This window comes from Staurois parvus, unplaced genomic scaffold (genome assembly GCF_062004578.1).
Source record: "Staurois parvus isolate SC_StPar_1 unplaced genomic scaffold, SC_StPar_1.0 ptg000050l, whole genome shotgun sequence".
NCBI classification, from domain to species: Eukaryota; Metazoa; Chordata; class Amphibia; order Anura; family Ranidae; genus Staurois; species Staurois parvus.
In genome coordinates this window covers 1,937,501-1,953,345 of record NW_028317846.1, presented here as the reverse complement: position 1 = coordinate 1,953,345, position 15,845 = coordinate 1,937,501, and the positions used below count along the sequence as shown (strand labels likewise).

At 41.6% G+C, this 15,845-nt stretch overlaps 1 protein-coding gene across 2 annotated transcripts in view; it reads left to right on the top strand.

Moving 5' to 3' along the window:
- RDX (radixin) overlaps positions 1 to 15,845 on the top strand; it is a 200,511-nt gene that overhangs the window by 182,337 nt on the left and 2,329 nt on the right. For both annotated transcript variants that reach the window (XM_089666159.1, XM_089666150.1), the window contains exon 14: positions 15,383 to 15,845. This exon is cut by the window's right edge and continues 2,329 nt beyond it. In XM_089666159.1, coding sequence (XP_089522285.1) covers positions 15,383 to 15,547 — 165 coding nt within the window. In that variant the 3' untranslated portion in view covers positions 15,548 to 15,845. The remainder of the gene's footprint in view (positions 1 to 15,382) is intronic.

Here is a 15,845-nt window from a genome sequence, read left to right as displayed (position 1 = left end):
GTTTTATTGATTGCATGTAATAGTCTAATTTTCTAAGATTGTGGATTTGGAGTTTTCATGAGCTGTAAGCCATAATCATCACAATTATGATAAATCACGGCTTGAACTATCTTGCTTTGCATGTAATGAGTCTATCTCATATGTTAGTTTCACCTTTTTAAGTTGCATTACTAAAATAAATGAACTTTTGCACAGTATTCTAATTTTTCGAGTTTCACCTGTAGATACTGCAATTTACTCCATTTTTTTGTTGTTCAGCCCATACAAACAGATTCCTCTTTTTACATCAGTCAATGTTTATGAAGAAATCTCTGCCACAATTTTTTTTAAATATATTCCAATGCATAGGGGCCATCCACACACTGGCCACGCCATGCCACCATGCTTCAGTATATTTGCACTTTTTTTTTTTTTTTTTTTTAACTGTGGATAAAAAATCTCATCCAACAGCACTGCACACACCTACTTATGTATATTCTGAGAGCAATTCCCTGTGTCAGTCAGAATAAAAAAGTCGGAGCTGCAGCTGAAAGGGAAACCTGCAAAGAAAACAGCAATTATTAACAATAAAACAGTCACTCAATAAAACAACTTTTTTATTGAAATATGTGCCCAAAAATATTATAAAATATATATGCTGAAGCATAGGGTTCATCCACCCATTGGCCACCCCAGGCCCCCATGCTTCGGCATATATGCTCTTTTTTTTTTTTTTTTTTTTTAACTGTGGATGAAAAACCTCATCCAACAGCGCTGCACACAGACATGTTTATTCTGAGAGCAAGTTCCTGTTGCTGCAGCTGAATGGCATTCCTGCAAAGAAAACAGCAATGGTTAACAATAAACAGTAACAATAAAACCGTAAAATCGTAACAATAGAACAGTAACTCGACAACAACAAAAAGAACAACTATTTTTGGCTTTTAAAATTAAAAAATTTTTTTGTACTTATTTTTTTAACTTGAATTTAACCAGACTGTAGGGTCTTTCAAAATGCGATAGCCAGTTTCCTGACTACCTAACACAGCAATGGGCAAACTACGCCCCGCGGGCCGTATACGGCCCGGCGGACCTTTTAATCCGGCCCGCGGATGTGGCTGTCAGGATGTGTGTAGGCGGGGCAGCGTGACGAACGTGAGGGGAGCTAGGCTCCTCTCACAGTCCGCCCTGAAGACCGGAACGGCGCGGGAACACTGCGAGAGGAACGCGCGGAGCAAAGGTAAGTGAATTGAAACAGGGGGGACTTGGCTTACTACTTGGGGGGGAATAGTACTGTGGGGGATGAAATACTATATGAGGGATGAATTAATATGGGGGATGAATTACTATATGGGGGATGAATTACAATATGGGGGATGAATTAATATGGGGGATGAATTAATATGGGGGATGAATTACTATATGGGGGATGAATTAATATGGGGAATGAATTACTATATGGGGGATGAATTACTATATGGGGGATGAATTACTATATGGGGGATGAATTACTATATGGGGGATGAATTACTATATGGGGGATGAATTACTATAGGGGGGATGAATTACTATAGAGGGGATGAATTACTATATGGGGGATGAATTACTATATGGGGGATGAATTACTATGCTTACTATGGGGGAATATTACTATACTTACTATGGGGGAATATTACTATGCTTACTATGGATGACACATACACATCATTCATCTACTCTTGGTCCGGCCCCCGGGTCCAATATATGAACCCATTGCGGCCCTCAAGTCAAAAATTTTGCCCACCCCTGACCTAACATCTTTTGAGACCCTGTGCAAAAATGTGCCCTGAACTGTGCCGTGCTATACCCTATACTAATACTCCACTAGTGTGTGGTAGCGATGGAGGCAGAGACCAGGTCTGTGTGAATAGAAGATAAGGCGAAAACATCCCGTTTGTCCTTCCACTTCACTGTGAGCAATTCCTCATTTCTCTAGCAGGCTTTTTCCCCCTTTTTAAGATGGGTATTTACAAGCTGTTGGCGTAAGCCCTGGCGATTTAGATCGAACGGTTACACATGCGCCAATTCCAAGATTGTATAAATTTCTAAATAGTGGTACGTTTGAATTAAAATTGTCCACATATAATTGGTACCCCATATGAAAAAAGGATATGACACCAAGTCCCAAACTATCTTGCCACTTCTCCCCATATAGTCTGGGCATCCGGGGGGCTCCACGTGACTATCTTTTCACTCGTAAATCTGAAGCTTATATGTATAGCCTGTTGCCCTCTCACAGGTCTTATACATCTTGACTGCATATCTGGCACGCTTGCAGTGGAGAAATTGTTTGAATGCAAGGCAGCCAGAAAAATTGAGGAACTCATCAACGCAGATGTTTTGCTGGGGAGTATAGACATCTGCACATTTTTGGTTAAGGTGATTTCTGAGGGGCCGAATTTTGTGGAGCCGGTCAAATTCAGGGTCACCCAGAGGACGACAGAGTGTATTGTCATTGAAATGCATAAAACGCAATATGCTCTCATATCTATGCCTGGCCATGGCAGCAGAGAACATGAGCATATGATCTGTGGACCTATACAACCGCTATTCATATTTTTTAGTAATGCTCATGTTGAGGGTTAGGATCAAAAAAACTTTAAATTCGGAAACTGTAATGGGTTTCCATGCGAATGGTCTGGCAAGGTTTGAATTTGGGTTGGCAGCGATAAACTGTTGTGCATATAAATTGCTTCAATCCACAATCAATGCATACAGATCTACTGTGAAACACCGCTCCAAAAAATCAAAGTAGTTAAATTTGCTATTTCCACCTGAATTCTGGGTTGGGCAGTGAATGGTGGAAGCACAGGTGCTGCAGAATTTGTGGGCTGCCAATTGGGATTTGCAAGCACATCTGGAAGGATACCAAGGGCTCTACGGGCCTGTGTGCGAAATCTTGGTGGCTGACTGACACTACTTGTGCTCACCACCACACCAGCTTGTACTGCACTTATGGGACTTGCCACGTCACCAAGTGATACTGCAGTGCTGGTATGTATAAGACCAGGATGTACTAGGCCGCTGGTGCTTGCCAGTTCACCAAAAAGGTAGAGCGGAACTAGTACTGGTACTTTGCTGCATATGAGAGTCATCATGCGATTGTAACATCTCAGCAACCTGGGAATGGGGTCGGGTACGCCTAACCTTAGCAGGGACCTCTTCTCCATCGTCTGAGCTATCTGTGAGGGTGCCGCTGCTGTCTACAGGTTTGTATTCTGAGGCAGATTATGTCAGTGAGTCTTCCCTTTCGCTCTTACCTGACCTGCTCAGAATCTTCAGACCTCTTCACTAGAGTGCCTTTCGATTTACATTTTTACCACTAAATTTATAGGTACTTAGTGCAACTCACAGGAAAAAGAGCACCTGGCTGTCAGGGACTGCTTGAACACTACAAATTTTTACCAGCAAGTGCTAACAGAGATCAGACCTGATTCTGCTAACACTCTGTGGTTTTGTGTGCAATGTCTAAAGTGACAGTGATCTACAGACACTGCAGTTGCTTGGGGAGAGATGGGGTACGCGTAGGGGCTAAATGCAGGTGCCTGGCTGATCCCGCTAACACGGCGTTTTTGGGGACACTATACTAATGTGAACGCTGGTATAGTGCTGATCTGATCAAAGATACTGATCTGTTCAGAGACTATGCTAGCAATAGAATATTTTTATGTATGTGAGAGTGTTCCTGGCAATCAAGGGGTTAAATGTGATGACTGGTGTAATGACGGGCAATCTGATGCTATCTGGAAAGGGCGCTAACTGACACTAATGTCGTCGGCGACTTCACTAATGCAGTGATCAGCAAAAAAATCTGTACACTATACTAATGACACTGGTGACAGGGCAGTGAAGGGGTTAACGGGGGGGTGGGGGGGGCGATCAAGAGGTTAAATGCGTCCTAAAAGTGTTCTAACTGTGAAAGTGTGCTGCTTGTACTTGCGGTGTCTTGTTTCTTCTCTCTGGGACAGAATGTGCCCAGAGAGAGAGGATGTCATTTCCTGTAGCTGTGTAAGTATAAAAATGTACAGGAAAATCTCTGATAGGGCAGGGATCGATCATCCGATTTAGGCCGAACATCACTGGCCTAAATCGGATGATTGATCCATTGATCCCTTGGGGATTAAATTACAGCACCTGCGGGTCGATCAAATTTTCTGATTTTTCCATGCATTCCCATCTCTAGTTAGAAGACATGTTGGGGGGCATTTATGTAACTAGGCCAGGCACACAGTACACACACACACACTCACACTCTCTCTCACAGAAGTGAGTGTAGGGGACAGCAAATTAACAGTGTAAATTTGTTGTCCCCTCAAAATAACAACACACAGCCATTAATGTCTAAACCGCTGGCAACAAATGTGAGTACACTCTTAAGTGAAAATGTCCAAATTGGGCCCAAACTTTCAATATTTCGTATGGCCACCATTATTTTCCAGCACTGCCTTAACCCTCTTCGGCATGGAGCTCACCAGAGCTTCACAGGTTGCCACTTTAGTCCCCTTCCACTCCTACATGACGACATCACGGAGCTGGTGGATGTTAGAGACTTTGCACTCCTCCACCTTCTGTTTAAGGATGCCCCACAGATGCTCAATAGGGTTTAGGTCTGGAGACATGCTTGGCCAGTCCATCACCTTTACCCTCAGCTTCTTTAGCAAGGCAGTGGTCATCTTGGAGGTGTGTTTGTGGTCGTTATCATGTTGGAATACTGCCCTGTGGCCCAGTCTCCGAAGGGAGGGGATCATGCTCTACTTCAGTAGGTCACAGTACATGTTGGCATTCATGGTTCCCTCAATGAACTGTAGCTCCCTTGTGCTGGCAGCACTCATGCAGCCCCAGACCATGACGCTCCCACCACCATGCTTGGCTGTAGGCAAGATACACTTGTCTTTGTACTCACCTGGTTGCTGCCACACACGTCTGACACCATCTGACCCAAATAAGTTTATCTTGGGTCTCGCCAGACCACAGGACATGGTTCCAGTAATCAATGTCCTTAGTCTGCTTGTCTTCAGCAAGCTGTTTGCGGACTTTCTTGTGCATAATCTTTAGAAGAGGCTTCCTTCTGGGACGACAGCCATGCAGACCAATTTGATGCAGTGTGCGGCTTATGATCTGAGCACTGACAGGCTGACCCCTCTCCCCTTCAACCTCTGCAGCAATGCTGGCAGCACTCATACATCTATTTCACAAAGACAACCTCTGGATATGACGCTGAGCATGTGCACTCAACTGCTTTGGTCAATCATGGCGAGGCCTGTTTTGAGTGGAACCTGTCATGTTAAACCGCTGTATGGTCTTGGCCACCGTGTTGCAGCTCAGTTTCAGGGTCTTGGCAATATTCTTATAGTCTAGGCCATTTTTATGTAGAGCAACAATTATTTTTTTCAGATCTTCAGAAAGATGCCATGTTGAACTTCCAGTGACTAGTATGAGAGAGTGAAACCGATAACACCAAATTGAACACACCTGCTCCCCATTCACACCTGAGACCTTGTAACACGAACGAGTCACATGACACCGGGGAGGGAAAATGGCTAATTGGGCCCAAGTTCTACATTTTCACTTAGGGGTGTACTCACTTTTGTTGTCAGCGGTTTAGACATTAATGGCTGTGTTGTTATTTTGAGGGGACAGCAAATTTGCACTGTTATACAAGCTGTACACTTACTACTTTACATTGTAGCAAAGTGTCATTTCTTCACTGTTGTCAGAAGATATAATCAAATATTTACAAAAATGTGAGGGGTGTACACACTTCTGTGAGATACTGTATATACACTGTGTGTATATATATAATTTTTTCCAAAGATTAAGGAGATTTGGTAATTGTAGAGTACATGACCAGATGAAATAAACATATAACTAAATACTGGGCACTGCCAGATGCCAAATGTTATAAATCCTCCAAATTTCCTCTTGTTCAGAAGAGCTTGGAAAATATCTACAGCGCAATGTCAGAACCTACTGAAAAGGACCTGAATTACATGTTTGGGCATGCCTTGGCAACAATTTTGTTGACCCATTAATTGGTATAATGCAGGCTGCCCTGGGTTTCCTTGGTTCTTAGAGGACCTATGCAGTGACTGATCTTCTTGCAAGGTATACTGTTAGGCAACTGGTGATGCCAAATTTTCAGGTATACTTACAAGGTGTGTCCAGAAAGTAATGAGACTATTTAAAAAAAAAAAAAGGATTTATTGAAAAATATTACAATTGAACATTGTCACTTTTAAAGTAATCACCTTGTGAGGGTACACAATGCTCTCCGCTATTTTTCCATTTTTCATTCCTGGAAGTCTTCAAATGGGATGTCATTCAGAACCTGCGTAGTGGCTCTTTGGAAGTTATCCATCGTACAAAAATGGTGTCCTTTCATACCCTACTTCATCACTTTGGGAATATGAAGAAGTTGCAAGGAGCCAAGTCTGTAGGGTGGATGGGGAAGCACTGTGATGTGTTTTTCAGACAAAAACTCTGATAGCTAAAGCATGATGCGTTGTCATATGAGGGATCCAAGTTGAGCCGATCTCAGGACGCACATGAAAAACATTTTCTCAAACAACCAAGAACTTCCAGGTAAAATCTTCATTCACAGTTTGACAAATAGGTACATATTCCTTCTGGACAATTCCACGTGAATCAAAAAAAAAAAAAAAATTACCATCGATTTGACTTTTGATTTGCTCATTCGAGCTATCTTGGGGTGAGGTGATGTGGGTGTGCGCCATTCTGAATTTTGTCTTTGTCTTGGGATCCAACTCAAACACCGAAGATTCATCTCCTGTGATCACACGACTCAAAAAATCAGGTTCTCTTTCCAAACAGGCCAACAGGTCTTGTCACTTGATCAGAAGGAACACCATAAATTTGTTTGCCAAGTTCTTTGGAACAAGTTTTTCACACGCTTTTCTCATGTTCAAATTCTGAGTCACAATTTTGTGAACAATTGATTTGATTCCTGTTTCCTCTGCAATCATTCTGAAAGTGAGCTATTGGTCATAGTTGAGTACAGACCTTACTGCATCCGTATTCTGTTCCATTTTTGAAGAAGAGGGGCAATCCTGATCATTGTTTGTCTTCAACACCTTCTTGTCCTTCCTTGAAGGCCTTGTGCCATCAGTACACTTGTGCAGATCATAACGCAGCTTCTCCATAAGCTTTTCTCATCATTTCCAATGTTTCTGTTGCACTTTCACCCAATTTCATACAAAACTTTATTGCATATCGCTGTTTCAAACTCGCATATTTTTTAATATAAGGCACTTGAACTGGGTGTCACAAAAAAAAGGTCTCAATTCTGACAGGGCTGGAATGCAACTGATTAGTACTGGTTCACATATACAGTGGATATGAAAAGTCAACACACCCCTGTTAAAATGTCAGGTTTCTGTGATGTAAAAAAATTAAACAAAGATAAATCATTTCATGACTTTTCCACCTTTTAACGTGACCTGTAAACTGTACAACTCAATTGAAAAACAAACTGAAATCCTTTTTTTTTTGCGAGGGAGCAGAGTAAACATAAAAATCTGAAATAATGTGGTTGCATACGTTTGCACACCCTCTCATAAGCAATCACATTCAAAATCATCTTAAATTGGAGTCAGTACACACCTGTCATCATTTAAAGTGCCTCTGATTAACCCCAAATAAAGTTCAGCTGTTCTAGTAGGTCTTTCCTGACATTTTCTTGGTCGCATCCTACAGCAAAAGCCATGGTCTGCAGACAGCTTCCAAAGCATCAGCGTGATCTCATTGTTAAAAGGTATCAGTCAAGAGAAGGGTACAAAATAATTTCCAAGGCATTAGATATACCATGGAACACAGTGAAAATTGTCATCAAATGGAGAAAATATGGCGTAACAGTGACATTACCAAGAATTGGACGTCCTTCCAAAATTGATGAAAAGACGAGCAGAAAACTGGTCTGGGAGGCTGCCAAAAGGCCTACAGCAATATTAAAGGAGTAAAAAGGTCTGGTCCGAGCATGTAGGCCCTTTAAAAAATAATCTAGAGTGGGTGACTGGGGACAAAGAGAAGGCATATTTATTAAATACCTTCTTCAGCTCTGTGTATACAAAGGAGCATGGGGAGTTTTTGTCCGTAATGGGCTTGATATTGACACAGCTCCAGATGATCCACATTGACTCACAATTGATATGATCCAAAATATTTAAACAGAATAAAGGTGAATAAAGAAACTGGACCGGATGGCATACACCCATGGGTCCTTAAAGAATTGAGCTCTGTCATTTCAAAGCCATTGTTTCTAATTTTTGGGGACTCTTTAATGACTGGCATAGTACCACTGGATTGGTGTAAGGCCAATGTGGTGCCAATATGTAAAAAGGGGTCAAAATCTTTACCAAGTAATTATAGACCTGTTTAACTTCTATAGTTGGGAAGATATTGGAGAGTTTAATAAAAGACCACATAGATGAGTTCTTGCTGGATAAAAATATTTTAAGCAACAGACAGCCTGGATTCGTGAAAGACAGAAGTTGTCAAACAAATCTGATTTTCTTTTTATGAGGAGATGAGCAAAACCTTGGACAGAGGGGTGGCGGTGGATGTGGTATACTTGGATATCTTCAACAAATCTGCTCTCCAGCCCTCTCTTTGCCTAGAAACCCTTGGGTCTGGACCTGGACAAATCCCAAGCAAAAGTCTTTCAGAAAAGTAAGGTTTTTTTTTTTTTTTTAAAAGAGCACATGCTTGAGTCTTGAGATCCAGTAGACATTGAAATTCTCCCTGAGCATTCTAGGCCTATTGGTAACCTCCTTCAGCCCTGGTTCACACTGATGTGGTGCGGAATTCGCAGCGTTTTCAGTGCGAATTCCGTACAGCATCACAATTGCACTGCATTCATCCAAACCGTATGTTAAGTTAACAACACCCCGACATCGGTCCGCAAAATGCGGTGCGTTGTGCAGAATCGAATTGCAAAGGTGTGAATACTTATGCAATCCGATTCTAGTGCGGACCAAAAGAGGGTCCTGCACCTTTTTTGGTGCGGTTGTGGTGCGAATAGAGCCATAGGTCAGAGTTGATGGGAACACGGATGGAGCCAAATACAGGGTAATCTTAGAAGAAAACCTGAAGAAGTCTGAAAAAGACTTGAGACTGAAGTTCACCTTCCAGCAGGACAACGAAACAAAACACAGCCAGAGCTACAATGGAATGGTTTAGATCAAAGCATATTAATGCGTTAGAATGGCCCAGTCAAAGTGCAGACCTAAATCAATTGAGAATCTGTGGCGAGACTTAAAAATTGCTGTTCACGGATGCTCTCCATCCTATCCAACAGAGCTTGCACTATTTTGCAAAGAAGAATTGGCAAAATTTTACTCTTTAAATGTGCAAAGCTGGTAGAGACATCCCCAAAAAGACTTGCAGCTGTGATTGCAGCAAAAGGTGGTTCTACAAATGCACGCCACACTTTTCAGATATTGATTTGTAAAAAATTTGAAACACCATTTTCCTTCCACTTCACAATTATGTGCCACTTTGTGTTGGCCAATCACATAAAATCCCAATAAAATACATTTACGTTTTTTGGTTGTAACATGACAAAAATGTGGAAAATTTCAAGGGGTATGAATACTTTTTCACGGAACTGTAATTCCCTGGTCTCAGTTCAAGCTAATTTACGCCTTCCCTCCGGTGCGAATCCTACTTTGCTCAAGAAAATAGAGCAAGAAAGGAAACCTTCTACACAGTCATACTCAGACTTCAGCAGACAACCCCTAGCCATTGCCCAGCAGTCCAAATCTGCTATTTCAAGGCCCTATATTCCATCTTGCTTCTTTGTCTCTGGTTTTAATGACATGTTGACTGTTGAAACCATGTGTTAAAGGATAGAGGCTTTCTGAGTCTGTGATTCCTATTTTGCTAAAAGCAAAAAAACTACTACCAGGAAGATATACTGCATTTTATATTGTAAAGCGCTGAGCAAACTGTTGGCACTATATAATAACAACTGCATCTCAAATCCTCGTTTGCCTGGTGCGAACATGGACACTTTAGTCTGCACTTCTCATTCTATTGTCAGGCCTTGACCAGAAATTGGTCTTAATTATGCTAAATGATCAGGTGTCAGCTGTATCTATTTTTTTCAGAGGCCTCTGGCTTCACTGCCCTTTGTATGGGGGGAAAAAAACACCTTTCTTCAGGGTTACCTTGGATTAAGCCTTTCTTGCAGCACTCCGTGTGATCTCAACTTGGTTCTCTGCTGTGGAAACCACCCGTTGAACCCATCAGTGACATCTCCCTAGATAATCTCTCATGTAAGCTAGCCTTTTTGAATGCTATCACATCTTCCAGATGTGTTTCTGAGCTGGTGGTCCCTTCCTTTAAAACGCTTTATTTGCTTTGTTCTTCACAATGGCAATGTTTTCTTTAGCCAGCCATAGATGGAGTGATTTTCTTCCCTGCATCCACAGGTTTCAGGAGACAAAATCGCTCGATTCCCCCATCAGCACATTGAACCGTCCTTGTCAGAAGAACGCAGTGATTAATGCTAGCAGTTATAATAGCCTTCAGCAATAAGCGCATGTTAAATGGACAGGCTTGTTGTACCCAAGTTGATCGATCTGTGGCTGACTTTACACCCAAGGCCATCCTTTCTTCTGAAAGTGGATTCAGCATTCCACCTCAGTCAGGACATTGCCCTCCTATCCTTATGCCCTACTCCTAAGCATCCAAAGACAATTTCTCTACATTGCCTGGACATAGTCAGAGCTATTAAACTATATCTCAATCCTATTGCTCCAATTAGATGGACAACAAATGTCCTCTTTGTCCTGTTCTCTGGACCTCCTGCTTCAAAGTCCACCATTGCATACATTGCACAATGACTATGAAATGATTGCAAGAGCCTACATTCTCAAAGAGAAATCTCTTCCTGAGCTTCTAAGACCTCATTCTACCAGATCCGTGGGTGCTTTGTGGGCATTTTGGCACCAAACCTAGATAGCCCAGGTGTGTCAGACTGCCACCTAGTCTTCTGTTCATACTTTTTTCAAAATTTTACCAGGTGGACATCCAAACTTTTGCTGATTCAGCTTTTGGCCGCAAGGTTCTTGCAGTGGCTCTCTGAGGTTGGGTCCTTTTGATCTTTGTATTTGGGCCTGTTAGCACAGTTCATTTTGCCTCATTGTTTCTCACCATTCTTATTCATTGCTTTGTGAGGTCCCATGGCATATTAAAATTCTGCCTGTGTCCTGTATTCTATGATTAACCACGTAAGTTTGAAATAGGCTGGGTGGAACTGTTGTCGTTCTGGGTGGATGTCATATGACATCCTCCTGTAACGAGCCTCGTACGCGGTCTGTCACCAGCTGTGTCAACCGGACACAGCCGATGACTGACCAGTGTACCGGCCTGTTGCTCTTGTCATGTGATCGCTGTGACCAATCACGGCAGATCGCATAACAATTGTAAACTATGAATGGCATTCAATGTTACAATTGTGTTGTTGGCTGTGATTGGTCACAGTGATCACGTGGTACAGATAGGGCCAATCACAGCCCATCTGTACCATATGATTGGCTGTGGCTAATCACAACAAAACAAACTGAATCAATTTCATTCAGTAAATTCTTGCTTATAGCCCTGAAATTCACTGTGAACAAAAATAATCCTGATCACTTCCCCAGAGTAGTACAACATATTGCTCTGGTCACAGTGTGTTAAAGAAAAAAAAATTACATTTTTCATTTCGTACTGTCACCTGTGTCCCTGATCACTGCCACCCCAGTTATATGATGATGCTGAACTGCACTGGTGACAGTGGGGACAATTCACTAAAGGTTATTGCATGTGTTATGTCAGTCAGGTGACTACATACCGCATATGATACTGAAAATGTCAATTCACTATTGCTAGTATGTGGTATTTACTGCAGTTTGCAAAAACGCTTGGTAAATACGGCATAAAAAGACCTTGGTCAATTCACAGATGGAAATAAAGGAGCAGCACAGTGGTTAAATGGTTGGCACTTCCGCCTGGCAGTACTAGGGTCGTTGGTTTGAATACGAACCACAGCACCATCTGCCTGGAGTTTGTGTTCTCCCTGTACCTGCGTGGATTTCCTCCGGGTAAACCGGTTTCCTTCCATACTCCAAAGACCTGCTGGTAGGTTAATTGGATCCTGCCTAAATTGTCCCTAGTATGTGTATGTATGAATGTAAGTGGGAACTTTAGATTGTACGCCCCTTGAGGGTTAGTGACTGATGTGAATGTACAATATATATGTAAAGCGCTGCATAAATTTGACGGCGCTATAGAAGTACCTATAATAAATGCATGTGGTAATTAAGTAGTGGTCAAAGCATGCAGTTAAGAGCCTCGCCCTTATCTAGTGAGTCAGCTGTCAGCGGGGTTCCCTGCTGACAGTTGAATTTATAAAAGAGAATTGCTGGCAATTAGAAATTAGGGGGAAAAATGGGGTGGGGTTCCCCCCCCCCCCCCCCCCATCCATACCAAGCCCTCTGGGTTTGGTGTGCATTTTGAGGGGAACCCCCACTCCAAAATAAAAAAATGGCGTGGGGTCCCCCCAAAATCCCTGCAGCCCAGCTGGTCAGGAAAGGAAGGGGGGATGAGCGAGCGTCTTCCCCAAATCCCCACAGTACCCCCAGCAATGCCCCCTACTCATTCACCAAAAATAAGTGCTGTGTAAAGAAACACAGGAGGCAGTTCTTGACAAGACCTTTTTTTAAAACAAAAAATGTCCCCTCGTGTAGATCATTCATCAATAATGTCGTTCTCTGTGACATCAGCCCAGCATGCCCTGGTCAGAGATGTCACAAGGGGGGCAGGGTTACCCAACTACATCTCCAGATGGCCCCATCACAGAAATACTGCTACAGGGCGGCACAGGTGTAAAATCATATATATATATATATATATATATACATGATTTTGCATTTCCGGGTAGGGGGCGCGCGGGTGTGGTTACCAATCACCAGGTCCCAGCCGGTAATTACTCACCAGCGCCTGGTGATTTCCAACGATAACCGATGAGGAGGAGGACTGTTTTCTTTACTAACAGTCGTCCTCCCTGTCAGCTCGGGCACACTGCTCTGGATGGCTGTGCACAGCCATCCAGAACAGTGTGATTGCAGTAACACACACACACACACCTCCCCCTAGTAAAACACTCCCTGCACAGTTAACCCTTTGATCGCCACTCATGTTAACCCCTTCCTACCCAGTGCCTTTAGTACAGTGGCAGTGCTTTTTTTTGTTTTTTTAATCGCTGTATTGGTGCCACTGGGGATGTCAGTGACACCTAATCAGTTCCCACCAGTGTCAGAATGTCCTCCGCAGTCCCGCTATAATTCGCTGATTGCCGCCATTACTAGTAAAAATTTAAAGAATTTTAAAATACGATTTTATATATATATATATATATATATATATATATATATATACCGCCATTTGAAAACGCTATAACTTTCACGTAAACCAATTAATTTACACGTGTTGGGATTTTTTTTTTTTAGCAAAGACATGTTGAATACATTTTGGCTTAAATTTGATGAAATTTGATTTTTAAACACAAATTTCACTGTTTAATAAGCAAAAAGTCAAAAATATTGTTTTTTGTTTTTTTTTAAATTGTGATTATTTTGTTTTATAGTGCAAAAAATAGACGCACAGGTGATCAAATACCACAGAAGGAAAGCTCAATTTGTGGGGAAAAAATGGACGTAAATTTAATTTTGGTGCAACGTTGCATGACTGCTCAATTGTCAGTTAAAGTAACTCAGCGCCGTAACGCAAAAAATGGCCTGGTCAGGAAGGGGGGTAAATCCTCAGGAGGGCAAGTGGTTATGAACTATCAATCAGTGGAGCTGGCAGATGGTTTAGACCCTTCTTCAAGAGCAGAGCCTTTTTTTTTTTTTCTTCTTTTTTTTTGCGGGTCAGTGGTGGTAGCTGACATCCTGATTGGTGATGGATCTACACCATTTTTTTTTTTTTTTTTAATAAAGGTCAAAATTTGCCTCCTGTGTTGTTTTTACACTACATTTTTTTGGTGAATGAGTAGGGTATGTGTCATTTTAGTACCGTTTTTTAAGGGAATGACATTTTTTTGTAAAAATGCTGTGCGGTCTCTTACCACATTCTTGACTGCAGTAAGATACTGCTTTGTGAAATGCTGAAATTGTGAATTTTATTTTTCATTTCTTAATTTTCCAAAAAATACAACTTAAATAAACTCGCCTTGCCTGTTACCAAATATTTCGGACTGTCCACTTTACAAAAAAGGGTCATTTGGGGGTATTTGTACTGTGCTGCCATTTTTGGGCCTCAATAAATGAGATAGGCCAGTGTTTCTCAACCTTTTTGTTTCAGCAAAGGCACCCTTTAAAATTCTGCATAATCTCGAGGCACCCCATTTGAAAATGTAAAAAAAGTAAACAAATAGTTGTACATAACGCAGCAAGATCCACACATGTAGGAAACTCAACATTAGAGGTGATTTATTCATCCTGAACTGCCAGTAAATGGGCATAGAACATACTGAGGAAACTTGTGCTTTATGACATGACATGTTTTACTAACATAGCATGTTCATACCTTATGTGTATTTACTTTGTGGATTAAAAAATCCTCTTAATACTTCATATGTTTTTTTGGTAGATGTAAACACAACTACAGCCACATTATTCTGTTCATTTTTTTTATAATTCAGCCACTTCTTTTATCTGATCTCAAAGGGTTATCTCCTTTCCAACATAAAGCCATGTACACACGGCCTTCAGTTTGTATAAGAGCACAGCATACTCCTATAAAGCATTTGTAAAGCTTTCAGCAAGCTTCTTTTTCAAAGACTTTAAAGCAAGCTTTAATTCTAATATGGAGATTTTTAGCACAATTCTCCAAAGACATGCTGGTAGGTTAATTGGATCCTGTCTAAATTGGCCCTAGTATGTGTATGCATGTAAGTTAGGGACTTTAGATTGTACGCTCCTTGAGGGTTAGGGACTAATATGAATGTACAATATATATGTATGGTGCTATATAAGTACCTATAATAATAATAATAATAATAATAATAATGGGAGTGCTAAATATCACATTAGGTTGTGATTAGCCTCCTCAAGCTGGTGCTGAAAAATACTTTGAAGACTTAAAAGCTGCTTGAAGCTGTCTTAAAGCTTTGTAAATGCCTAATTCATTGGGTGAAACATTGCAGACCCCCAGGTCTAGTGAAGAGAGATAGGTGAGGTGGTTCTGTATTTGTCCAGCCTGGTCACCCCGATGATAAGCTGGAAGTTTAGTCTGCTCTAATAAACATACCAGAGCTTGTATTGTTCCACTTAACAGTACACCTTATTTTTCTGTCTTTTAGGCTCTAAGTTCAGAGCTGGCTCAAGCTAGAGATGAAACCAAGAAAACGCAGAATGATGTCCTCCATGCGGAGAATGTGAAAGCTGGCCGTGACAAGTACAAAACGCTTCGCCAGATCAGACAAGGAAACACCAAACAGCGCATAGATGAGTTTGAAGCGATGTGAGGACACTTCATTGCTATACATTCTACACAATGCTGAATCACCAACCTAGAAAGTAGGCCTTTGCAGACACCGACAATGGAAGCGTGCCCCCCTTGCCAAAGCACTTGTACCAGTCTGACTGTGGAGGATAGAATTCAACAAGGCGATCAGAATGGGTTTTATCTCCATGTCTTGTCTAATTTCAGTTTGTAACACCATATCAATGTAATTCATTTAGTTTGTCTTCTGTTTTTCTGTAAAGCTGTTAGCTTGTAAAGTTTTCATGGTTTGAATCCTGAAGGGACAGTTGAATTTTTAA